The sequence below is a fragment of the Eptesicus fuscus genome, chromosome 20 (genome assembly GCF_027574615.1).
Source record: "Eptesicus fuscus isolate TK198812 chromosome 20, DD_ASM_mEF_20220401, whole genome shotgun sequence".
NCBI classification, from domain to species: Eukaryota; Metazoa; Chordata; class Mammalia; order Chiroptera; family Vespertilionidae; genus Eptesicus; species Eptesicus fuscus.
Window position 1 is genome coordinate 51155980 of NC_072492.1, and position 24548 is coordinate 51180527.

Genomic DNA, 24548 nt, shown 5'->3' on the forward strand with positions numbered 1-24548 from the left:
CCCCACCCAGGTGCACTTGAGGGGGAGGGGGAGGGGAGGGGGAGGGGGAGGAGGGGGCCGCCTCGGGCACAGGCTGGAGGTCCTCCCCCGCCCGCACCTGCAGGCAGAGCCCGCTTTCTGACCTTTGCCTCTGACCTTTGCCTCTGACCTTTGCCTTCTGGCGGCACCTGAACTGAAGTAGAAAGGCCGCCCTGGGGGCAGGGCTCCAGGTGCACGGGTAAGAAGGGGGGTCCGGCGGGCTCCCCCCAGGGCCCCTCACCGGCTCCAGGCGGCACAGGGGGCCCAGGCCCTGCCAGCATCTGCGGGGGGGACGTTGGGTGCTCAGCTCTGGGGCTGGAGGCGGGGCCCCGGGGAGACATGGCTGCCTGTGCCCCCAGAACAGAGCGCAGAGGGGCCGGCTGTCCCCTGGGGGTGCGGGGGGACCGAGCAGCCGTGGGGCCTGGAGAGCAGGGGACAGTGAGGGGCGGTGGCGGGAGCGGCCCCTGGAAGCCACAGCAGTGGGGGAACTTTCTAGAAGGAGCGGCAACGTGCTGTCCTGAAAGCGGAAAGCCCAGGACAGATGGGCCCCCAGTGTGTGGGGGGACCGCTGGGGGGCCTGGCGGGTGGGGGGGTGGATGGGCCCCAAGCAGGGCGGGGCGCCGGCTGCAGACCTGGGGGAGGAGGGGGTGCCCCGAGGGTCTGCAGGCACAAGGCTGGGGTGCAGCTGTGGAGCGCCCCCAAACAGTGTGTGTTGCGGGGGGCTTGACGCAGCCAGCGGGGCACGATTGGGGGCAGGGGCGCTGGAGGGGCTAACGGAGGTGACCTGGGCCCTGAGACGGGGTTAAGGGGCCCCCGGGGCCCCCTTCCCGCCTGGGCCGCCCCCACCCCATCCGCCGGCGCTGCGCCCAGGAGCCGCGGGGGGTAAGTGGGGAGCCGGTCCTTCCAGGAAATCAGCCCCGCACCCCGCACCCCGCACCCGGGAGGAGCTGGGACGAGAGGGAGCAAGAGGAAGGGGCGCCCCAGCCGGGCCCCCCCACCTGTCCGTCCCCACTCCCGGCCCGGCCGCAGCGCAGACCCGGCGACCGCCTTCCGCCGCGGGGCCTGGGGGGACCGGGGCCGGGGCCGGGGCAGGAGCGGAGGCGTCGCTGGGAGGAGCGGGGCCCGGACCCTCGGCTGCCCCCCCCCCCGTCCCCCGCTCCGCGCTCCCCGCCCCCGCCCTCCCCCCCCCCCCCCCGCCCCCGCGCCGCCACCGCCGCCGCCCAGCGTCGCCGCCGGAAAGTTTGCGCGCGGCTGGCGCGGGGCGCGGGCGCGGAGCCGGCGGGGAGCGCGGCCCCGGACCCGGACCCGGACCCGAGCGCGCGGTGAGCACCCGGCCGAGGGGACGTCCCGGGGGCGCACAGAATGGGGGCTCGGAACCGGCCAACGGGGACCCGGGGTTGCGTCCTCACCCCGTCGACCCAGCCCCGGGGTGCGCCCTCCTCTCTCCGGGAAGCGCGGGGTGCCCGCGGCCGCCCGGTGCTCGTCCGCTCCCACCCCCACGGGGCTCCCCGCTACTCCCTCCAGCACCCCCGCCTCCCTCCCCCACGGGCAGCCCCGTGGAGACTCCCCAGCGCGCGTCCTCGGCGGCCTGGCCTCCCCCCTCGGGGCCCTGCTCCCCAGGAAGCTCCCAGCAGCACCCCAGCTCCGGGGAGGGGATGTCTCCGGGATGGGGGGCGAGAGGCCAGCACCCCGGAAGCCCACCTGTCACTGTGACCCGCTCCCCCCGCCTTCGCTTCTAGGCGCAGGGTTTCCGCCTCCCCACCCCCCACCCCCCCCCACCCCCCCACCCCCAGCTGAACCCACTGACCCCGGAGGCCTGGGCACCCGCATGCATCCACCGCAGGCAGCGGCCGGCCAGGGCTGGGGGAGGGGGGAAGGGGGTGGGGGATGGGGGGAGGCTGCGGGGGAGGGTGCAGGGAGGGAAGGGGGAGGGGGAGGGGAGGCTGCGCGGTTGGGGGGGGAGCTGTGCCCTGGCCCGCCCCCAGGGCCGGGGTGAAGGACAGGGAATCAGGCTTTGTCAACAGGCCTGGCCCCTGGTCCACCTCGGCCACCACCTCCGCCACTTGATCTGGTTTTACAAACACCCGCCCCCCCACACACACGCACACACACACGCACACACACGCACACGCACACGCGCACGCACACACGCACGCGCACACACGCACGCATGCACACACGCACGCACACGCATGCACACACGCACACGCACACACATGCACACACACACCCTGCACCTCCGAGGCTGGGACGCCTCAACCCCACCCTCGATCCTGGGGGACCTGCCCTTCTGGCTAACCGTCATCCACCAGCCGGGGTCCCTCCGGCCGCCCCCCCCCCCCCGCCCCCGCCGCCCTAAACTGGTGGGACGCTGGCCAAACCGTGATTGTTGGGGAGTGAGTGGTGCCTTCTGCTGGGCGTGGGCAGGGCACGTGCCGGCGGGCAGGTGGGGGGAACCCGGGGGAGGGTGGGGCTGAGAAAGAGGGGAGAGGCCCCCCTGTCCGCTCGAGCCGCCCCGTCCTGAGCTGGCATTTACGGGGCACAGTCCTGGTCCCTGGCCAGTCGCCTCCCCCCCTGCTCAGCTGGGGGGTCAGTAAGTAACGCAGGGGCCCAGAGCACCTCCACCTGCAGCCCCACCTGCCGGGGCTCACACCTCATTCACCCGACAGCCAGACCTGTGCTCGGGCTGCCCTGGGGGTTCCGTGTCCCGTGGCGGGGGCGGGCCTGGCCAGGACACCCCGCCAGCCCTCAGGTGGCAGAGCTCCCTGACTCCTGAGGAGGCGGCACCCCATCCCCAAGTGGGGTGGGTGGGAGTTAACTCCTTTGTCCTTGGGTCCCGGGACCAGCACGGGCGCCCAGCAGGGACCCCAGGGCCTCCGCTCTGCACAGGGGAAGGGGCTCCCTCCCCACCCTCCCCCCATAAATGGACAGAGGACCGCCTCCTCCTGCCCCTTGTCCTGCCCCGTCAGGCTCCGCGGGGTCACCGCAGCCTCTGGACCTGAGCCGAGGCCCGTGCCTGTGGCTGCTGGTTCCTGACCCCCTGCCAGACCAGGTGGGAGTGGGGCGCCCCCTGCCTTGGCCGTGGCTGCCCCGGAGAATCCTGGGAGGGACAGGGGAGAGGGCCCCAGGCAGCCCCTCCCCCTTGAGTCCTGCCTCTCTCTGGGGTCCCAGGAATAAGTCAGCACCTGCAGGAAGGTAGGCCACCCGGCCTGGGCGCCCCGAGGCCCCGCCCACCTTCCCCCATGGGCCCCAGGCTGCCGGGCCGAGCCCCCTGGCTCTCAGGGGCTGTGCTTCCTGGGGGAGCTCCTGGGCCTGCAGCCCCCCTCCCCCCGCTGCAGGGCCGGGACAGGGAACAGCTTATCGGGCAATGTCCTTCCTCCGTGGCCCCAGCATCCCGCTGTCCACTTCGCCCAGCCGGCCCGTCACTCCCCTCCCAGGGCCTAGAGCCTCTAGCTGCTCAGGACACCCCTGCACCCCGAGCCCCCTCCCCTGCAGCGGTGGGACAGGGAGAGGCAGATCCTCACCCCCCCCCCCCTCCGGCTCAGGGCTGGGGCAGGAGGGGTGGGGCAGTGAGGGGCTGTCTGGTCAGAATCAGGAGGGAAGGAACCGTTCATGACCTCGTGACCTTGGGGCTGAAGACACGTGCCTGCCCACTTCTCTGCCAAGAGCACCCCTCAGACTGTGGCTCCCCAACCCGCAGCCCTGAGCTCGGGGCCTCACCTGCGCAGGGACGGGGACCAGCCACACTGGGAGGCCTCCCCAGGCCTGGCCAGCATCCGGCCACGGCTGGGTCAGGAGCCCCGAGCAGGCTGGGAGCCAGGTGCGCCCAGGTCACTCAGTTCTCCCCTCGGGGTGCATCTCAGGGCCCCATTAGGGGGAGGGGGAAGGGGAGGGGGAGGGGGAAGGGGAGGGGGCGCGTCTCAGGGAGGCCCCTGGTTGAAATGGCCCATGAGGACCCGCTGGACTCATGGGCACAGCCGCAGCTTGCACCCCTCTCCCCCTTTCCTGGCTTCTCCCTGGCAGTGCCTTCCAGCCAGCCCACCGTCCCTCTGTCCCTCCGTCACCTGCTAGGCCAGGCCAGTGCCCAGAGAAGGGGGGGGCCCAGCCCTGCGGGCCCTGCACCCGGCCCCGAGGGAGGCGCCTCCGGCTGCCCCATGGGAGTCGGTCGGAGCGCAAGGCGGGCTCTGGAAGCCCGAGGGAGGATTTATGGGGCGGCTGCCGCCTGGGACCAGGCCCCATGGCGCCCCCCCGCCCCCGCCCCCCCCCCCGCGTCTGGGCCCAGCAGCTGGCAGTCCTGGGACAGGGGCCACCCTGAGAATGTGCCGCTGCTCCTGCATGGGGCGAGTGATCATGGCCGCCCCCTGCCCCCCGCCTTTCCCAGGGCTAATGGGGGGAGGCGGTGGGGGCCGAGGGGGGAGGGGGCTGCCTGGGCACTGCTCTCCCTCCCCCCTCAGCTTCGGGCCAGCAGGCTGATGGCTGCCACCCGCGGGAGGGGAGGGCGGCGCTGGAGAGACAGCTGCCGCCACGGAGCCCCCTGCCCCCAGGACCCGGGCAGGACCTACTGGCCAGGAGCACTGCTTCCCCAGCTCCGGCCTCACCAAGGGGACCCAGAGGCTCCGAGGGGGCTTGAGGGGAGCAGGGCACCCCGTGGCCAAGACAGGACCCAGCCGAGCCTCCGCACTGGGCCTCGCCCCAGGCCCAGCTGCCTGACCCCCCGCAGCTCCCGGAGCGCTCCCCTAAAAGGACCCTCTGCCCCCGCCTTGCAGCCCCAGGCAGATGTGGGGGGCGGCAGCCCGGAGGCATGCCCCCCACCCGGCCACGCCCACCCCCCTTCCTGCTGCTGCTGCTGCTGCTGGCCTGCCAGGTGAGCGCCCCCCTCCCACTCCCACCCTCACACACGCACACTTTCCTCGCTGACCCGGCCGCTCCCGCCCCCCTCCCTGTCGGCAGCCGCAGGCCCCGCGTGCGCAGGTGATGGACTTCCTGTTCGAGAAGTGGAAGCTCTACAGGGACCAGTGTCTGCACAACCTGAGCCTGCTGCCGCCGCCCACGGGTGAGCCCGCCTCCCTCCCAGGGGCATTTCTGGGCTCTGCTTGTGGGAAGGCTCAGCTCAGGGGAGGAAACTGAGTCACGGAGAGGCGGTGACTTGCCCAAGGCCACACGAGCAGGAAGAAGAGAGGTGGCAGGCTGGCCTCCGCACCGGGGTGCTCCGTGGCCCCTGCTGGGCGCCCCCTGGGGCTGGGGACAGTGTCTTTGCTCCCACGGCTTAGAGGCCACAGGAGGCTGCGGAGACAGGTGGGCCGGCCTCACGGCCGGGAGGGGGGCGGCCATTGTGCAGAGGGCCAGCCCAGGATGGGGTCCGTCCTGGAGGCCCCCGGGGATGCAGAGGGACAGGAGCAGGAGGGCGGCCTGGGAGGCCAGCATTGTCCTGGCAGGGAAGGCCCGCACGGGGCAGGGGGGACGGCCCACAGGTGGGTGCTGGGCCAGGAAGAGAGCCAACGAAATCCGGGGTCAGTCCCAGAGCAGGAGGCACTGTGAGAAGGGAACCGGAGGAGGGGGAGCCCCGGTAGGTTTGGGGCCACTTGGGGGAGATGCAGTGTCCCGGGGGAGGCGGGTGGTCAGAGAGGCCTGGGAGGCGGGAGCAGAGGACGGCTCTCAGGGGATCCCCACGGGGGACGAGAGGCCGTGGCCTGCTGAGCCCCGCCCGCCCGCCCGCCCCGCAGAGCTGGTCTGCAACAGGACCTTTGACAAGTACTCCTGCTGGCCCGACACGCCTCCCAACACCACGGCCAACATCTCCTGCCCCTGGTACCTGCCCTGGTACCACAAAGGTGACTGCGAGGCCGGGGGGCCGCGGGGGTGGGGGGCGGGGCAGCCTCAGGGGCGTGGCGCTGACCATCGCCGCCCCCCGCAGTCCAGCACCGGTTCGTCTACAAGAGGTGCGGGCCGGACGGGCAGTGGGTGCGGGGGCCGCGGGGGCAGCCGTGGAGGAACACGTCCCAGTGCCAGATGGACGAGGAGGAGGTCAAGGTCCAGGTCAGCGAAGGGGCCGGGGGCCGGGGGGCCCGGGGGCCGGGGGCCCGGGGGCCGGGGGCCGGGAGGCCGGGGGCTGGGAGCCGGGGGGCCGGGGGAGCGCCCGCCCCTCCCGCCTGACCGGCCCTGTGGTTCGCAGACGGAGGTGGCCAAGCTGTACCGCGGCTTCCAGGTGATGTACACGGTGGGGTACTGCCTCTCGCTGGGGGCGCTGCTGCTGGCCCTGGCCATCCTGCTGGGCCTCAGGTACGCCCCGCGCCGCCGGGCGGGAGGGCGCCGCGGGCAGGGTGCGGGCGGGCGGGCGCCGCGGGCAGGGTGCGGGCGGGCGCCGACTCCCGTCCCCACAGGAGGCTGCACTGCACCCGCAACTACATCCACGCGAACCTGTTCGCCTCCTTCGTGCTCAAGGCCGGCTCCGTGCTGGCCACCGACGCGCTGCTCCAGACCCGCTACGGCCAGAGGATCGGGGACGACCTCAGCGTGCGCGGCTGGCTGAGCGACGGGGTGAGCACCCGCACCCCCGCCCCGGGCGGCGGCCGGCGGCCCCGGCTCACGCACCCCCCGGCCCGCAGGCGGTGGCGGGCTGCCGGGTGGCCGCGGTGTTCATGCAGTACGGCGTCGTGGCCAACGCCTGCTGGCTGCTGGTGGAGGGCGTGTACCTGCTCAGCCTGCTGGGCCTCTCCACCGGCCCCGAGAGGAGCTCCTTCGCCCTCTACCTGGGCATCGGCTGGGGTGAGTGGGCCGCTGGGGGGGGGGGGGGGGGCGGCGGGAGCTGGGACCACAGCTGCCGCCCCCTGCAGGCGCCCCCATGCTGTTCGTCATCCCCTGGGCCGTGGTGAAGTGGCTGTTCGAGAACATCCAGTGAGTGCCAGCGGCTCCGTGAGGACGGCCGGCTCCCCGCTCCCGGTGCCGGGGGGTGGCCGCCAGTTCTGGGGGGCGGAGGGGAGGGTATCGCTGGCCTGAGGCCGCTGGGGGTAAGCAGACCTGGTGCCCAGGATGGGGGTCTTTCCCGAGTCCCTGATCAGATCTGCAGGGAGTCGGGGGGCGGGGGGGGGACAGACGGGCGGACGGACAGACGGACAGACGGGCGGGCGGGGGGGGGGGGGCGGGCGGGGCGGACGGACAGACGGGCGGGGGGGGGCGGGCGGGGCTGACAGCGGGCGGACGGACAGACGGACAGACGGACGGACGGATGGATGGATGGGGAGGGGGCGGGGCGGGGCGGGGCGGGCGGACGGACGGACAGATGGGCGGGGGGGGGGGGGCGGCGGGACGGACAGACGGGGCGGGGCGGGGCGGGGCGGGCGGGGCTGAGCGGGGCGGGCGGGACGGACGGATGGATGGACGGGCGGGCGGGGGGGCTGCGGGCGGGCGGGGCTGACAGCGGGGCGGGGCGGGGCGGGCGGGCGGACGGACAGACGGGCGGGCGGGCGGGCGGGGCTGACAGCGGGCGGGCGGACGGATGGATGGATGGATGGACGGGCGGGCGGGGCTGACAGCGGGGCGGGGCGGGGCGGGCGGGCGGACGGACAGACGGGCGGGGCGGGGCGGGGGCGGAGGGCGGGCGGGGCGGGCGGGCGGACGGACGGCGGGCGGGCGGGCGGACAGACGGACAGACGGGCGGGGCGGGGCTGACAGCGGCCGCCCTGCAGGTGCTGGACCAGCAACGACAACATGGGCTTCTGGTGGATCCTGCGCGTCCCCGTCTTCCTGGCCCTCGTGGTGAGGAGACGCGGGCCTGCGGCTCCTCAGGGCGGGCGTGGGGTTGGCCTCCACCCCCTCCTCGTGGGCCTGCAGCCGGCGGCCGAGGAGGCAGGCAGCATCCTGCCTGGGCGGACCGGGAGGGAGGCCGGCGCCCTGGCCTGGGGCTGGGCTGCCCGTCTCGGCCCCGTGCCCTCCAGCCCCAGGGCCTCGGGAGCCGGGAGCACGGGGAGCCCCGGGGCCGCCCTGAGCCGTGCCCTCCACGTGCAGATCAACTTCTTCATTTTCATCCGGATCCTCCACATCCTCGTGGCCAAGCTGCAGGCCCATCAGATGCGCCACACGGACTACAAATTCCGGTGGGTGCGGGCCGGTGGGTGCGGGCCGGTGGGTGCGGGCAGGTGGGCCGGGGGGTGGGGGGGGTGCGGGCAGGTGGGTGCGGGCAGGTGGGTGCGGGCAGGTGGGTGCGGGCAGGTGGGGCGGGCAGGTGGGTGCGGGCAGGTGGGGCGGGCAGGTGGGTGCGGGCAGGTGGGTGCGGGCCGGTGGGCGGGGGTGGGTGGGCCGGGCGGGGGGGGTGCGGGCCGGTGGGTGCGGGCAGGTGGGGCGGGCAGGTGGGTGCGGGCAGGTGGGTGCGGGCAGGTGGGGCGGGCAGGTGGGTGCGGGCAGGTGGGCCGGGCCGGTGGGCGGGGGGGTGCGGGCAGGTGGGCCGGGCCGGTGGGCGGGGGGGTGGGCCGGGCGGGGGGGGTGCGGGCCGGTGGGCGGGGGGGCAGTGCCGGTGCTCAGGCCCCGCCCCCACAGGCTGGCCAAGTCCACGCTGACCCTCATCCCCCTGCTGGGGGTCCACGAGGTGGTGTTTGCCTTCGTGACGGACGAGCACGCCCAGGGCACCCTGCGCTTTGCCAAGCTCTTCTTCGACCTCTTCCTCAGCTCCTTCCAGGTGCCCCCCAGGTGCCCCCCAGGTGCCCGGCCCCCAGGTGCCCGCCCCCCAGGTGCCCCCCTCAGGGCTGCGCTGACCCCCCCTCTCTGCAGGGCCTGCTGGTGGCTGTCTTCTACTGTTTCCTCAACAAGGAGGTGAGTGAGGGCCTGGCACCGGCCTGGGGTGGGGGAGAGTGAGCCCAGGCGCCCGGCCTTCGTGCCCACCTGCGTTTGCCCCGCGGCTGCCCCGGCCCGGGTGCCAGGCGGCCCTCGGGGAGCCGGGGGGGACTGGGGCGCTGGGCCCGGCCCCACCTGTCGGCCCCCCAGGTGCAGGCCGAGCTGCTGCGGAGCTGGCACCGCTGGCGCGAGGGCGAGGCGCTGCGGGAGGAGCGCAGGGGCAGCGGCCACCCGGCCCCGGCCCGGCCCACCAGCGGGGCCCCCACCGAGAAGCTGCTGCTGTCCCGGGGCCGCGACAGCAACGGGGAGCCCCGCGCGGCCGGCCGCCCCCCGGGGTGGGCCCAGAGCGCCCTGTGAGCCGGAGCCGCCCTGGGCTGGACTCAGGAGGGAGAGGCCACGACGAACAATTCAGACCAGGCCCCAGAGAGGCGTGGGGTGTCGCCAGAGCGCCCACTGTCCCCGGGTCCCCACTGCAGGGCCTGAGGGGCAGGCCTCCCCTCCCCTCCCCACACCTGCTCTGTGCCCAGTGGGGCCGGGGGGGGGGCGGCGGGGGGATGGGGGGAGCTGTCTCGTGAGTGCATGTCTGTGTGTCCCGTGTGTCTGTGAGTCTGGAGGAACGTGTCCTCCCACAATAAAGAGCTTGTGCAGTGGCTGCCGCGCCCTGAGAGGGGGCCGGGGGGGGGGCGGGCTGGGCCCAGGTCCTCTTCCCGCCCCTGGGCTGGCCCTGCCCTCCGGGACCCCCATTTTACAGATGGACTGGAGCTGGAACCCCCGATGGGACCGAGTGTGGGTGGTGGCTGGCAGCACCCCGGCTGCCCCATGGAGCAGGTTATGGCTGCCGCCTCTCGCCAGGTCAGGCCGAGGGGATAGGCCCCCATCAGCTGTGGCCCCGGCCCCCCAGGGGTGACCATTTGGAGGGTCATGGGGGGCGATGGCCAGGGGGGCACTGACATCACCCCTCCTCCCCATGGACACGGGCCGGCTGCACTCAGGGTCAGCGGGGACGTTGCCGGACAACCCACTGCGGTCACCTCACTCGGGCCAGTTCAGTCGGGGTCCCCTCTGCTTCCCCCGGGCTCCCCGACCTGAGCAGCAAGCAGGCCCCGCGGCAGGTGAAGTGGGGGAGAGGGGACCCCGACTGAACTGGCCCGAGTGAGGTGACCGCAGTGTCCCCGGCCTCTGCCAGGCCACCGTCCTCCCCACTGGGGGCCGCAGTCAGTGGGCGGGCACCTGCGGGCAGGCGGGGGACTGACCCCAGGACGAGCCAAGTGCGGGCGGACGACCAGGCTGGAGGCGAGGGCGGGAGGGGGAGCCACGCGGGGCGGCGGTCACCCCTCCGGGCAGCGCAGCTGAGAGCCTGGCGGGATGTGTGGGGGCGGGGGCGCCGTCAGAGGAGGAGGGGGCAGCCGGGGCAGAGCGCGGCCAGGCCGCCAGCCAGGTGGCCCTGCTCCTGGAGCCGCTGGGCCTGGGGGAGGGGTGCCCACCGCGCGGCCACGTGGCTGGAGCCACTCAGGCACAGCCGGGCTAATGGGAGCAAATGAGAGGACAGGAGGCTCTCAGGAAAGGTAAATAGATTTACTCCGCCAGGCACGGGGGCCTCCTGCGGGGGCTGCGCCCCAGCCGCCCACGCCCCCCAGGCCCGGATGAGGCGGGGGTGCGGGAGGCTAATTAGGGGAGTCCTGGTGGGCAGCCAGTGCCCCTGTGCCAGCCGAGCAGCCGGGGCCACCTCCGGCCCAGGCCCCCGAGGCCCAGAGTCTCCTCGGAGCCCTGCCCACGGGGCACCCACCAGCCCTCGGCGCCCGGAGCCTGTGTGGCCGCAGCTGGCACAGGGAGGCACCGCTCTCCTTCACGGCGGCTGAGCTCAGGGTCAGGGACCGCCTGGGGGTGCGTCCTCACCAGGGCCGCCTGCTGCCCCCCCACCCCGACCCCTCTGCCCTTGTCCTCCTTTCCCCCCCGTCCCGTCCCCAGGGGACCCGGGCGGAGTGGAGGCCTGGCAGGCCTGGGCCTGACCAGCCAGTAAACCCTGGTTCTGAGTGGGGGGCCCTGCAGGGGGGAGGGGGCCAGGGGAGGGCCCCACTTTCTCACTCAGGGCCTGCACCCCACAGCATCACTCCCCCGGAGACAAATGCCCGTCCTGCTCCCCGTCTCTCACCACCTCCACCCAGGCCTTCCCTTGGCGCCCAGAGCAACAGGTCCCACCCAGCCTGTGCACGTGTGTGCGCGTGTGTGTATGTGTGTGCGCGCGCATGTGTGTGTGCACATGTGTGTGTGTGTGCGCACGCGTGTGTTACTAAAAAGACTGTGGAGACCAAGGAAGAGGAAAACATGGACTTTGATAAACAGATCACACCAGGAGCCTCAGGGCGCATCCCCAGGAGGTGTGCCCGGGAGAGGGGGTCCCTGGGCCCGAGCAGGGCAGAGGCTCCGGGGAGGCACCCGCAATGGGCCAAAGTGACCGACCCACGGGGAGGAGACTGGGTGACCGGGGAGGCAGGTACATAGGCAACAGCAAGTGAAAAAGAAGACAATGAATAACAGGAAAACCAAAGGGCAGGAAAGGAAAAAGGCCCGTTTACCACATGGCTCGGCGCTGAGCGCACACACGTCGGGGTGTAAATGCTCGGCGCCGTGGGCCTTACGGGAGAAGGGACCCCGCGAGGCGGGCGGGCGGGGAGGGCTGGTGCAGGGGGGGAGGGGGGCACGGAGGGGAAGACCCAGAAACAGGCTCCCGTCTGCCCTTTGGGGTGGGAATACCAAGACCGGCTGCCTGGGCAGGTCCACTCGGAGCTCCTCGGCCTCAGACACCTGGCGGCCCTCAGCCCGGGCACCTGGCGGCCCTCAGCCCGGGCACCTGGCGGCCCTCAGCCCGGGCACCTGGCGGCCCTCAGCCCGGGCACCTGGCGGCCCTCAGCCCGGGCACCTGGCGGCCCTCAGCCCAGGCACCTGGGCGGCCCTCAGCCTCAGCCCGGGCACCTGGGCAGCCCTCAGCCCGGGCACCTGACGGCCCTCAGCCCGGGCCTCCCCACCTGCTCTCCAAGGCTCAATCCCTCTTCCTGCTTCCTCCTCCTCTTGTGGGGTGCAGCACCCCAGCAGTCAGGCCCAACTCTCCTCCCTTCTTATCAATCTTTAAAAGTCAATATTCAAAGAATTAAAGTCGACAGCCAAAGGACTCCATCTGCAGCCTGGACCCCCCCGAATCCACACTGTGGGCCCCGCTCCCCACGCTGTTCACATGAGCTCCTCCCCCCGCGGTTTGCTGGACGCCCTCCGAGCCGGTCTGTTTCTCCCCGACCCACAGAGCAGAGCACATATCTGACATCCACGTCTCCTCTGAACCCCACCCTCATCCCATGGAGCCTCAGTCTCACCCGTTTACAGAAATGCAGGAGAGAGAGTGGCCTGTTACCACCACACGCGGGGACCAGCCAAATCCAGAGCGTGGGGGGGGGGTGGCACGGGGCGGACATCGGGGACCCGGACTGGGTGGGTGCTCACAGCTCCGGGCGGTGTCTGCTCCATGAACAGCTGATGGAGATAAAGCCACGTCCCAATAAGCCGGGCTCTCACAGGCCGCCGTGCCCTCACTAGGGAGACCGGGTAGGAATCTGCTGGGGTGCCAGGCGGCCAGAGCAGCCACTGGGGGAGGCTGAGCCCCAATGCCTGGGACCAGGAAGTGGCAGGGCTCGCCCATTAGGGGGAACCCCCAGACGGGATGTGTGGGCCCCACCTGGGGAAGGAGGGCCCTGGAGGACGGGTCTGCTGTAGGGGGGCTCCAGGCCCAACCACTGGGCCTCCATGGGTTGGGCCCCATCCCCAACCGTGCTCCCCTGCCCGGCCCGAGCCCAGCTTCTGCCTCCAGGGCCAGAGCCCCCAGCCCTCCCAGCACGCGGCCGTGGAGCTCTCCCAGCTGCAGGTGTTCTGGGCGGACGCACCAGCCCGCGGCCCTCCATCTGAGACGCCGAGTCGGGAACAGCGGCAGTGAGGCCCGGAGGGGGTCTCGTGGCCACCCACCAGGAGGGGGTGCCTAGGCCCAGCGGTGTCACCACGAGTGAGTGAGGCCACGGACGGTGCTGTGGGCAGGAGGCCGATGCCAGGGCCGTGTGGCTGAGGGAGTGGGGTCGGTGCCCCTCCCCCTCCCAGCCCCACAGGACGGATGACCCAGAGGCACGTGGAGTCAAAATCAAGTGGATTAAAAAAAACTAAAAAAACCCTAGTGCAGTGATGGCGAACCTATGACACGCGTGTCAGCACTGACACGCGTAGCCATTTCTGATGACACGCGGCCCGCATGCCGAGGATGAAACATTTGCGACTAGAGTCTTGGAGTTCGTTTTTTCCTCAAAGTGACACACTACCCGAGTTATGCTCAGTCTTTTGGCGAAGTGTGACACACCAAGCTCAGAAGGTTGCCCGTCACTGGCTAGTGGGTTTTTAACTAACACAGCTAGATGCCGCCATTCCCCACGTGCCGCCTGGGCCTCCCCACCCCTCGGGAGAGGCCTCTGGACCCCCACAGCCCACCCCCACCTTACAGAGGGGACACACACAGCAGCTGCTGCCCAGGAGCCCTCGCCTTCCGGGCTGTGCCGTGTCCAGAGGTGACCATCAGTGGCAGCGGCGTTAGCACTGGGCAGCACCTGGGAGGTGGGTTCCAATTTCCACCCGAGGAAACTGAGGCTGAGACTCAGCACCTACTCAAGGTCACGCCTGCAGCACAGGCAGCTGGGCCCCAGCCCGCCCGCCCCCTCCCCAGCGGGACCCCCAGGGCAGCAGGGGCGGGCCTGGTCCCGCTGCCCCGGGGCTGGGTCCTGCGGGTGCAGGACGTGATGTGGGCTGGTGCTCACTCAGCCTCTGGTTGAAGCCCGCTGGACCCCGCCCACCCCTGGCGCACACTCCCTTCCGGCCCGACATCGGGGCAGCTCAGCGACCCAGCCTGACCCGGCCCGGCCCGGCCCAGGCTTCACACCCTCCCAGGCCCCGGCGCAGAGGCCGCAGGGTCACAGGAACTCGGCTCAGCGCCCACTGGCAGCAGCCTCGGTGGCTGTTTATTGCACGGACGTCCTGCCTGCGTCTGGCGCTGCAGAACCACCCCCAGAGGTCACCCCCAGAGCCACCTGCGGGCACTCAAGCCCCGAACACTCGTCTGGAAGAGACATTCCCAAACAGACCTGGTGCGGCCGGCAGGCTCTCCAGTTGGAAGGTCGCGGGCACTTGGGTCTCGGTGGGTCCAGGCTGCAGAGGGTGCCACTGCCCCCGAGGGCTGGCCCAGAGCCCACAGCACCCCCACCCTGTCCTCCAGGCCCCCCCCCTCTCCTCCACAGCCCCCAAGAGGCCTGAGCCCCCAGTAGAGCCCGAGATCAGACGAAATTTCGGGGCTCAGGAGCCTTGACCGTGGCCCCGGGTTTCCAGCGAGTGTGGGCTGCAGGGACAGACCACCAGAGGCCACCAGCACTGCCACCTTTATTCACGGCCCGGGCTCAGCACAGGCAAAGGGCCCTGGCGACCCTCCCCGCACGGCACAGGCAGGACCCCAGGGCCCTGGCCCCTGCCTGGGGGCTGCTATGGCCACAGGGCACGCACCCCAGGGCCAGAACCCCATGAGGCACCGGGGATCCCAGGCCTGGAGGAAGGGCCAGGCTGGGCAGTGAGGGGGTGCAGGGGTCGGGGTTATTTGCTCCCATGTGTCCAGGCCAGAGAAGCAGCAACATGGGGACCCAGGCTGGGTGTGGGCGGGGCCGCCCTTGCCTTGCCTTCTGGCCACCTCAGAGTCAAACCTGGACGAGTCCCCCAGGCCCAGGAGACTAGAGGGCCCTCAGTCTGTCCTGTTCCCGGAGGTGGCCGGGGTCGGGGCTGGGGCAGTGGGGGAGACAGGAAGAGAAGAGTCAGGGTCAAGACCCTGGGGCAGGCAGGGCCAGGGAGCTCCAGAGACACCTAGGCCGGAGGAGGCCCGGGAGTGCGGGGCTGGCAGGGCGACCCTCCCAGGGACGGCAGCTGAGACCGCCCAGAGGAGAGGAGGGGCTGGGGAGGAGGGGCAGGCTGGCCTTCAATCACGCCGTCTGGGTCCGGGCTGTGCCACCCACAGGGAGCGCAGCCGGCTCCCCTCCCCCTCCCGGGCGCTGGGCCCAGGGGAGGGCGGACGCACAGGCGGCGCGGATCCCCAGAGGCCAGGCCCCGCGGCCTTAGGACTTCTTGGCATCCTGCGTGCTGCGGCGCTTCAGGTCGCTCAGGTCGATGGGCTTGAAGGCTGTGCGGGGGCAGCTCGGTCAGTGGGGGAGCAGGAGGCGGCCTGACCCCGCTCCTACCTCGGGAGGCCCCGGGACCCACCCACCCCACCAGCTTCTCCAGCCAGGAAACAGGAAGCAGGTGGGCTTTCCTGCCCCGCCCCCTCTTCAGGCTGGGGTTAGGGACCTTCTCCGCCAGGCCCCGCCCCCTGCGTGCCCCGCCCCGTCAGCCCCGCCCACTCACTCTTCAGGCTGGGGTTAGGGACCTTCTCCACATACTCCTCCACCAGGCCCCGCTCGTTGCCCGAGATCTGGCTCCGAAGGTCCCGCTCCACGCCCTGCCAGGCTAAGGACGGCGAGGCAGCAGTCAGAGCTCCAGCCCACTGGGCAGCGTCCCCGCCAGTGTCCGGCCAGGAGAGCACCCCCCTCAGGGCGTCCTCACAGCCCCTCCCGGGCCCACCATCTCCCCACTCACAGCATGTGGCCCCCAGACTGGCTGGCTCTGGACCTGAAGTCACTCCCAGTGCACCCCACTCCCTCAGAGACCCGCCTGGACCACCCCCTCGGCCTCCTGCCCGGCTCCCCTAGCAGGCCGGTCCCTCATCCTGTTATGTTTGACCAGGGCTGCGGTCCCAGAGGCTCGTGTGATCCATTGGGGTACAGCGCTCACCCCTCCACTAGCTACAAACACTGCCTCTTCTGGGGGCAGTGCCCACTGGGAACCCCAAGTGCTGACCGGCCCCCATTACAAGAACCTGTTCTCCCTAGACAGGCCCCATCACCCCGCCTGCCTGGTCCCGAAGGCTGGGAGAGTTGGGGGGGGCCAGGTGGGCACCTGTACCTTCGTAAATGAAGCGCACATTCTCCTCGTGGGCCGGGGTGAAGATCTCGCTGCTGTTGGGGGGGGAGCGGGGGCTACTGTTCCTCTTGCCGTTGTAGACGACTCTGGAGACGGGGGAACTGGGGGAACCCGGCTCGTGAGGAGAGTGGGGATCCCACTCCCCTTGCCCCCAGGACGGACGGAGGCTGCTCTGAGGCCTAAAACCCACCTGGTCATCGCTGGGGTCTGGTCCTCACGCTCGGCTGCCGGATCCCTCAGCCTCTGAAGGGAAACCCGGACACAGAGCAGGTCACCCTCTCCAGGGCCTCAGAGAGGGGAGGGCGTGGGATGCCGCCTTCCTCCCTCTAAGCTGATGACAAACTGCTGTGGCCTCCCTACTGGGGGGCCCCGAGGGTGGGGTCCACCACCATCTGGGCTAGGGATGCAGCAGGCCCAACGGGCGGGAGCCCCAGGGCTGGGTGCGGGGAGCCACATGGGACCTGCAGCACCTGAGTCCCAGCACCCGGAGAAGCTGCCGGGAGCCCTTCCCCAGGGTCGGGAGGTACGGATGGTGCCAGCGGCTGACACCCATTTCCAGAACCACAGAGCGCCTCTCTCTCCGGTGAACCCCAACTGCCCCGCACCTGCAAGGCCTGGCACGCTGTTCCCACGAGCCTCAGTTTCCCACCTGTGAGCGGGACGTGCCTCCGGGGCGAGGAGCCCAAAGGCCGCCCAGGACCCGCCCAGCTTCTGGGCCCCCAGGCTGGGGTGAGTGAGCAGGGCGAGGGCGGGGGAGGGGTGAGCCAGGAGGAAGCGGCCAGTCTGGGGCCTGACCCAGTGACCAAGACCCTGGAGCTCGGCCTGTCTCTGCCCGCGCTCTGCCCAGGGGATTTCAGAGCCCCGGGTGCGAGGCTATTCTTAGGCTCACTCTCAACCTTGCCAGCTGGACACACTGCAGGCTGAGGGCACTGGCTGCACAGGCTGGCCCCAGGCCAGTCCTCGCCCAGAACAGGGCAACCCCAGGTGCTGGGGTGGGGGCCCTGGGAGGGGGCTTTGAGCACAAGAGCCTCCCCTCTCACCCTGGGTCCCAGGCCCTCAGACTGCCCAGAGCGTGAGCCACAGCCCCTCCTGGAGGCCCGGAGGGGGGTCGGTGGTGTGTCCTCCCCAGCTCACTCAGCCATGTTTAAACACCCGTGCAGGTAAGCAGGTGCCCACAGGCCAAGTCAAGAACAAAAATGCACAAAACCAGCCTCCAGGCAGGGGTCTCCAGCCCGCGTGCCTGCCCAGGGCCAGGGCACAGGGGGTGCCCAGAGACACGCCCCAAGGGGCTGTGGCTGTGAGCAGAGGGGATGGAGATGCGAGCAAGATGACCTCCCTGCCCGCCCTGGGCCAGGCCCCCCTCCTCTCATCCTGGCCCTCGGCTCCCTGCAGTCTGTGCCCTTCGACCTGGCCGGCCTCCTCCTCTCTGCCCGGTGCAGCTCGGCCTCGGCCTCTGGTCACAGCCTGGCTCCCCCCGCTCCCCTGTCTCTGCGTCCCAGGCCTGGCTGGGCTGGGCCTCAGGCCCCCAGATGCTTGGTCTTGGCGTTGGGGGCCCACCACAGGCCACCCCTCGGGCTGGGCTTCCTGACCAGACCAGGACGAGGACCGGGTTGAGGTGGCGCCAGCTCCGGCCCAGGGCTGTGCCCTGTCACCGAGCGTCCGCGCCGTCCCGAGGGGTCTGGTCGGAGGACCTGGGAAGCTCTCTCCCAGGAGCCAGACACTCCGCAGGTTCTCGCCTCCAGATGTGAAGACAAATCACATGACATTTTCAAAGGAGCCGTGGCCTGCCTCCTCTCAAGGGGGGGCCACACCCCAGGGCCTGACTTGAATGGCTCTGTCCCCCCAACCGGCTTCCCAGCGAGGAACCTCCGAGTCCGAGTCCTCCCACGCCTCCCTCAGCTCAGCTCCCGCGGGCTTTCTCGCAGGACCTTTTGCTGGCCCTGCCCTGCCAAGAACCTCCCTCACAAGGACCGTCGAACACAACCACGCCAAGCCTTGAGCTCAAAGCGCCATCCATCGTGTACAGAGCGAGCTGTCAGCCCGAGGCCTCCCCAGGTACTGACAGCTCCCAGCTGGGCCCGGGAGGACACAATCAGTCTCCCCGCGGCCCACAGGGGCGCCCCTCCCAGAGCCTCCGCCACGGTGCTCATTACTTCTCCCCATTCCCGGGCGGGGACCCGTGCGAGGACCGCCCCACATGGGGACAGCCTCCTGCCCCCCTCCGTCCCCCCCAGCACACGCCGCCAGCATGATCTTCCCGACACCCTCTTCCCCAGCAGTTTCTCACCCGGACACCACCCCGGCCTCTGCTGCCACCTCGCCCTCACCCTGGCCCCATCCATTCCATCAGGTGTCCCGCTGCTGGGCCCTTGGCCACCCCCAAACACAGCCTTTGCCACAGAGCCACCTCTGCCGGCTGCCATCAGCTCGGACAACCACACCCCCCCTCCCCCACACTCTGGAGGCCTTGACGAGCCCAAGCGCCTGGTGGGCTGCTTGCTGGACACACCGCGGAGTCCAGAGCCACTCGGGGGCAGAAGGCCACCCATCTCGCTGCCCCTGGGCCAGTCCCTTCTCTCTGGGCCTCAGCGGCCCCCAAGGTGCTCCCCGGGCCCTCTTGCCCGACAGGGATCCAAGCTCAGCCGCGGGAAGCCACCACCTCCAAGAGACCTCCGGGGCTGCTTATCTGACAGGACGGCGGACGGGCCATCACGGGAGGAATGTACCGCCAACCGGGGCACTTCTGAGAGCGAGGGTGCTGCTGACGGCCAAGCGTGAACCAGGGCAGCTCTGGGCAACCCGACAGGCCCCCTCACTCAGAGGAGGCGGAGACCCAGACAAATACAGGGCGCTGAGGAGAACAGCAGAGCCCCTGGCCACGCAGACACCCGGCCACGGCAGACACCCGGCCACACAGACACCTGGCCACGCAGACACCCGGCCACGGCAGACACCCGGCCACGGCAGACACCCGGCCACGGCAGACACCTGGCCACGGCAGACACCCGGCCACGGCAGACACCCGGCCACGGCAGACACCTGGCCACGCAGACACCCGGCCACGGCAGACACCTGGCCACGCAGACACCTGGCCACGGCAGACACCCGGCCACGGCAGACACTTGGCCACGGCAGACACCTGGCCACGGCAGACACCTGGCCACGGCAGACACCCGGCCACGGCAGACACCGGCCACGGCAGACACCGGCCACGGCAGACACCTGGCCACGGCAGACACCCGGCCACGGCAGACACCTGGCCACGCAGACACCCGGCCACGGCACTGGGCGCTTTACACGCAGCTCAAGTCCCACACTGGGCTGGAAAGAGACGTCCTGACAACCCCCTTTTTGGAGGTTTGGTGGATAAAGCAACCTGCTACCCAGCAGAGTAGGGTCTGTACCCCAACCTCTGGGCCTCCAGGGCCACGGCAGCCAGGGCCGCCCGGAGGGTTCAGCTGGGCTCAACACCCCAGGGCCCGCCTGTGCCTTTGCCTGCCTCCCCGAAGGTTCCTGGGCGCCCTGACATCGAGGTGGCCCTGCGCGGGCACGTGGAGGGAGCCTGCACAAGCCGTACCTTGCTCTTCCCTGGGAACCACGGGCTCCAGAGACCGCCGGGGAGAGGCGAGGGGCCCACAGCCTGGCCTCTGACCCCATCTCAAGCCCTTTCCCCACACACAGCCATCGCCGGGCGGGAGAGACGGATCTGCTGCCCAGAACAGTGACAGTGGGGATTCCGGAGTAGAACCGATGACGCCACTGCTGCTCCTTCTGTGTTCCTTTGGAATTCCCCAGCAGGTTTTCTTAGATTCCACTTTCCGGTCATTCTGTGTTTGGGGCTCTCACCCGCCCAGTTCCAGCCAATGAGAAAGTGGCCCACCCCCCAGCAGCGCCTGCAGGTCCCTGAACTAGACCCCAAGGGGCTGCCTGTCCATCACGCTGGGGAAGCCTCCACACAGGGCACCACCCGCCCCTTCCTGAGTGACCACAGCAGCTTCCCTCCCCGGAAACGGACCTGGGCGTGTGCACGCCCTTCCACCTCACCTGGAAATCCGCCGTCCCTTCAACCCCCCACCCCCCACCCCAGATAAGGCCCTCGGCCTGCCCTCCTCCCCGTCCTGCTCCTCGCTCAGCCCTCTGCACCCTCGGGCCGCCCACCGGCCTCTCGGGCCTTTGCTCAGCTGTGCCCTCCGCGCCGAACTCCTGTCCTCATCCTGGGGTCCAGGTGGAGGCTCCTTCGGGACAGGCGGGGGGGGGGGGGGACGCTGCCTGTGCACCTGTGCGACCTGGAGGTTTTGCAGCCACAACCTGGGCTGTGGCTTCTGTCACTGGAAGGACGATGCCCTCGGCTCCCACCCCGGGCGCATCCGCTCCCGCCGCCCCGCGAGCCCCCGAGGGCGGGGCGGGCCAGGTCGCACCCCTGGGCGCCCGCACCGGCCCCGCAGGGAGGGGTCGGGCCGGCGGACACCGGGGCAGGGAGGCTGCGGAGGGGCCGCCCTCGGGGAGGGTCCCTTTCAATGGGAGACGGGACCTCGGTCCCGCTCGGGGGCGGCAGCTTCGAGGCCGAAAGGCGGCCCGGGCGCCACGTCCCCACGCCCCCTCCTCCCGCGCCCGGGTCGGGGCGCCCCAAGCGGGGCCGCGCGGGGCGGGGTGGGTGGGGCGCACGGGCCTCCGCGACCCGCCCGGGCCCTGCCCAGCCCTCGCGGCCGCCGCGCCAGGGCGGGTCCCGGCCGCGCCCGCTCCGCCCCCGCCGCCGCCTCACCTCGCCGCCGCCGCCGCCGCCGCCAGCTGGGCCCGGCCGGAAGTGACGCGCCGCGCACGCGCCGCGCAGGAGCCGGGCCACGTGACCCCGGCGCGGGGCGCGCTGCACGCCGCGTCTGCGGGAAGGAAGGCAGCACCGAGGGCTCAGGCGTCACGTTTATTGAAAAAGTACAAAGTGTCACAATACAAAATGCACCTGGAGAAAAAGCCAGGCCGGGGGCGCGCGCGTGGGGGGCGCGCGGGGGCGGGCGCGCGTGGCGGGCCGGCTCAGCCCATGCCGGTGCCCTGGAAGAGCTCCACCAAGTCCTTGAAGTCGGGGTCGATGAGGTCGGCGGGCAGGTCGCCGTCGTCGTTGGCCGCCTTCCTGTCCGCTCCCCGCGAGAGGAGGTACCTGCGCGCAGGGCGGCCTGGTTGCAGCGGGAGAGGCTGCGGGACCTGCCCCCACCCCGGGGCCCAGCTGGAGCCGGGACCCGCCTGCCTTCCTATTCCAGGTGGGCTGAGGGGCGAGAACCGGCCCCTTTGGGAACTGCCCCGGGCTTCCCGTCTGCCCCCGGAGGGCACAGGGCAGAGGAGACGCCAGCGGCCCCGAGGGCCCTTGGCTACACCGCCAGGGCCAGCTTGGGGGGACACCTGCTGGAGGCTGCTGGAGGCCGGGACTGGGGTGGGGGGAGAAAGCTCGGTCCCCCTCACCTGGCGATGTCGGGGTACCCGTCGCTGCAGGCGATGTGCAGGGGCGTCCAGCCCGTCTCGTCGCGCTGGTGGATGTCTGCCCCGTACCTGACCAGCAGCTTCACGCACTCCAGGTTCCCAGACAGGACTGCTTCGTGCAGGGCTGCCAGGCCTGGGCGGGACCGGACAGGACAGGACAGAGCGGGTCAGGGCGGAGGCCACCCCCTGCCGCCCACAGACCTCGGCTGGCCCTGCAGGCGCTCACCTGAGGGGTAGAGGGTGTCCAGGGCCACTTTGCGAGCCCGGATGAAGCGCCCCACCTGCTCCAGGTCGCCCTGGCGGACGTGGTCCAGGAACAGCACGTCGTTGGGGAAGCGCACGCTGCGCTGGGCCAGCATCCGCCGGCGCCGCTGCCGAGGGCTGTAGGCCACATAGCGGACCGTCCTGCTGGGCATCCCGGGGGCAGCGGGGTGGCCGCCCCTGTGGGGGCCCTGCTGCTCAGGGGAGGCGTGCGCCCGGCCCAGCGGGCAGGGTCTCCGAGCCGAGGACGGGGGCTTCCGGCCGGACCGCGATGGATGCTCCGATGCTCCGTCCGCAAGGGCACCTCCCGCTGGGGCGGCCCGCGGAGCTATATAAAGCTGCGCGGTCATGCTCCCCCGTGAGAGCTGAAACCGAGCCGCTGGCCGCCCCGCTCAGATCCGCGCAGATCGAGTTCATGGCTCGTCTTTCAGCCCACCTGTCGCTGTGCCCGGCCAAAGGGGTCAGATCCTTCCTGGCCCTCGCACCCAGCTCCACCACGGGGCCCGGAAGGAGCCTTCCAGAGGGCACCGCAAGGACAAGGCCTGTAGGGCGGGCACCAGGCGTCGAAGGCCCTGCCTGACCCTCGCCCTCCCTGTCCCCTCACGTCCCCTCCCGGGGTGGCTGTGTCACTCTTGGCACTTTTACCAAAACGTGGGCCTCGATGGTATTGCCCTCTTGCCTGGGAACCTCCTCGGTTAGAACCTAAAGGCCAGCCGGGCCGGCGTGGCTCAGTGGCTGAGCGTCGACCTATGAATCAGGAGGACACGGTTCGATTCCCAGTCAGGGCGCATGCCCAGGTTGCGGGCTTGATCCCCAACAAAAAAAAAGACGCCCCAGCGGCCGGGCCAGGGCACCTGCCTTCACCGCAGCAGCCGCCACGGACTGAGGGCAACGGAGGCTCAGGGCCGAGAGGAGCCGGTCACAGATGCGGAAGACACAGCAGCGCACGGTGGCGGCCGGGAGGCGCTGTGGGACCAGGGCAGCCCGCACACCTGACGCTGGCTCTGTTGTTCTTTTCTTTAAAAACTTTATTTCAGAGAGGAAGGGAGAGAGAGAGAGAAAACATCAACGATGAGAGAGAGCCATGGATCAGCTGCCTCCTGCACGTCCCCACACTGGGGATCGAGCCCGCAACCCAGGCTGTGCCCTGACCGGGAATCAAACTCGGGACCCTTCAGCTTGCAGGCTGACGCTCTAGCCACTGAGCCACACCAGCTGGGGCTGATCTGTCTTCTTAGCATTAGCTCATACCCTCACTTACGCTTTACCTGGTAGGTAATGACGGCTGGCGGCTTAACCTGCTGTTGCCGCCCTTGTATTTAACACCTTCTGGGTGCAAAGCCTTGCACCAAACAAACGCTGCAGAGAAGCGGCGCTGGACCGCCTCCCTGGCGGCCCCCCACCCCCACCCCGCCCTCCCCGCAGGGCCCGACTGAGGGTGAGGCCCAGAGTCCCTGTCCCTGCGCCTCAGGGCTCCGAGGGCCGCTGGGGGGTCTCAGCCCGGTCGCTGGGGAGGAGGCAGGTACAGTTTCTCTGGCTTCTTTACACGAAGCCTGGAGACGAGAACTTTCCTTTCACGTGGAGATACCGTTTCTGATGTTGTGGAAAGTTCTGTCCACTGTCCCCGCTCAGAGGATCAGGTGGAAGATCGGGGTGAAGCTGCCACCAAGGCACGCCCTCCCCGGAGGGACCAGGCCCGGGGCCAGGGCAGGCTGGGCGAGCCAGCAGGTGGCTGTGTTGGTGACTCCTCGAGGGCCCCTGTTCCTCCTCTGTCGGTCTGTCTGCTGATGACAAGCTGAGAGCTGGCGCGGAGAGGGGGTGTTTCCTTTTAGGACCAGGGAAGGAGTTTGGGCCAAAGCCTCCCCAGTCACAACAGCCCCCGCAAACGATAGTCACGGGCCTGAGCTGGCACCTTGGAGATGTCAGGAGCTGCCGCGAGCAGTCTGCCTGCCCCGTGGCTCAGCCTGCGTGTGCCGCAGCCACGCCAGGACCAAGCCTGTGTTTAGGCGGCTCTGCCCGGCTCTTCCACGCCCCTGGCACCGGTGCAGCCACCTGCTTGGCGTGACTTCGGGTTCTGCCATCAGAGGACGGACGCGGAGGAAAACACGTCATGCAAAGAGCTTGCTTGGAAAAGCGTAAGGAGCCCCTGGCCCACAGGCGCCTCCCTCCAGCGGCCGCTGAGGCCAGAGGGCCTGCTGCCCACCCAGCAGCTGCGGGTTCGCGTTCCAGGCCAGTGGCTGCTTCTTTCTTCTTCTTTAAAATAAATAACAGTATTTTCTTTTTTAATCTATTTTTATTGATTTGAGAGGGAGAGAGACAAATAGAAACATCCAGGTGAGAGAGAATCATGGATCGGCTGCCTCCTGCATGCCCCCTACTGGGGATGGCGCCCACAATCCAGGCTTGTGCCCTGACCAGGAATCAAACCATGACCTCGCGGTTCCTAGGTCGGCACTCAACCACTGAGCCACACCAGCCAGTGGCTTCTTATCACCTGGAGGGAGAAAGGAGATGGGGAGAGAGGGAGGGAAGGAGGAAGGGGGGAGAGAGATTGGGGCATCCAGGCTGTTAAGCCTAACTGTCCTGGGGAGTCACCTGCTAATCCGTGGGCCCTGCCAGGCCTTGGACTCCACTGGCCACCTCCCAGCAATGCAGGCCCAGCGACGCTCCCACCAGCTGTGTCTGCGGAGGGGACGGGTAGGGCTGGTGACCCGCCTGGAGCACGTGATGGTGATGGCAGGGCTCCTGCCTCTGGGCTGGTCCCAGGGGCACGGCAGGGTCAGCGGGCAGGAGCGCAGGACTGAGCACAGCCCACCTGTGGCCGAGCCCGGAGCCCCCGGTGCTGCGGAACCGCTCGGGTTCTGGGTGGCCGAGCTGCCTTCACGGCGACCTCC

At 70.6% G+C, this 24548-nt stretch overlaps 3 protein-coding genes across 5 annotated transcripts; 1 reads left to right on the forward strand and 2 right to left on the reverse strand.

The window, feature by feature from the left end:
* GCGR (glucagon receptor) lies at positions 1-9201 on the forward strand. Its single transcript, XM_054709599.1, has 14 exons — positions 1-10; positions 4785-4882; positions 4969-5071; positions 5742-5849; positions 5933-6054; positions 6191-6297; positions 6399-6555; positions 6624-6783; positions 6852-6912; positions 7704-7773; positions 8023-8111; positions 8551-8689; positions 8782-8823; positions 8995-9201. The coding sequence occupies exons 2-14, from the start codon at positions 4820-4822 to the stop codon at positions 9199-9201; spliced, it is 1428 nt and encodes a 475-aa protein (XP_054565574.1). The 5' UTR covers positions 1-10; positions 4785-4819.
* A 5085-nt stretch (positions 9202-14286) lies between these two features.
* MCRIP1 (MAPK regulated corepressor interacting protein 1) lies at positions 14287-20714 on the reverse strand. 3 transcript variants are annotated; one of them, XM_054709600.1, is made up of 5 exons: positions 20687-20714; positions 16115-16167; positions 15907-16025; positions 15310-15411; positions 14287-15088 (listed from the first exon to the last, which is right to left on the reverse strand). In XM_054709600.1, the coding sequence occupies exons 2-5, from the start codon at positions 16120-16122 to the stop codon at positions 15024-15026; spliced, it is 294 nt and encodes a 97-aa protein (XP_054565575.1). In that variant the 5' UTR covers positions 16123-16167; positions 20687-20714; the 3' UTR covers positions 14287-15023. The 3 variants fall into 3 exon arrangements, with proteins under 3 accessions (XP_054565575.1, XP_054565576.1, XP_027986212.1); XM_054709601.1 differs by lacking the exon at positions 20687-20714 and adding an exon at positions 20202-20638; XM_028130411.2 differs by lacking the exon at positions 20687-20714 and adding an exon at positions 19502-19671.
* A 223-nt stretch (positions 20715-20937) lies between these two features.
* PPP1R27 (protein phosphatase 1 regulatory subunit 27) lies at positions 20938-21953 on the reverse strand. The gene is made up of 3 exons (XM_008155131.3): positions 21620-21953; positions 21376-21526; positions 20938-21076 (listed from the first exon to the last, which is right to left on the reverse strand). The coding sequence occupies exons 1-3, from the start codon at positions 21807-21809 to the stop codon at positions 20953-20955; spliced, it is 465 nt and encodes a 154-aa protein (XP_008153353.2). The 5' UTR covers positions 21810-21953; the 3' UTR covers positions 20938-20952.
* Between the last annotated feature and the right edge of the window lie 2595 nt (positions 21954-24548).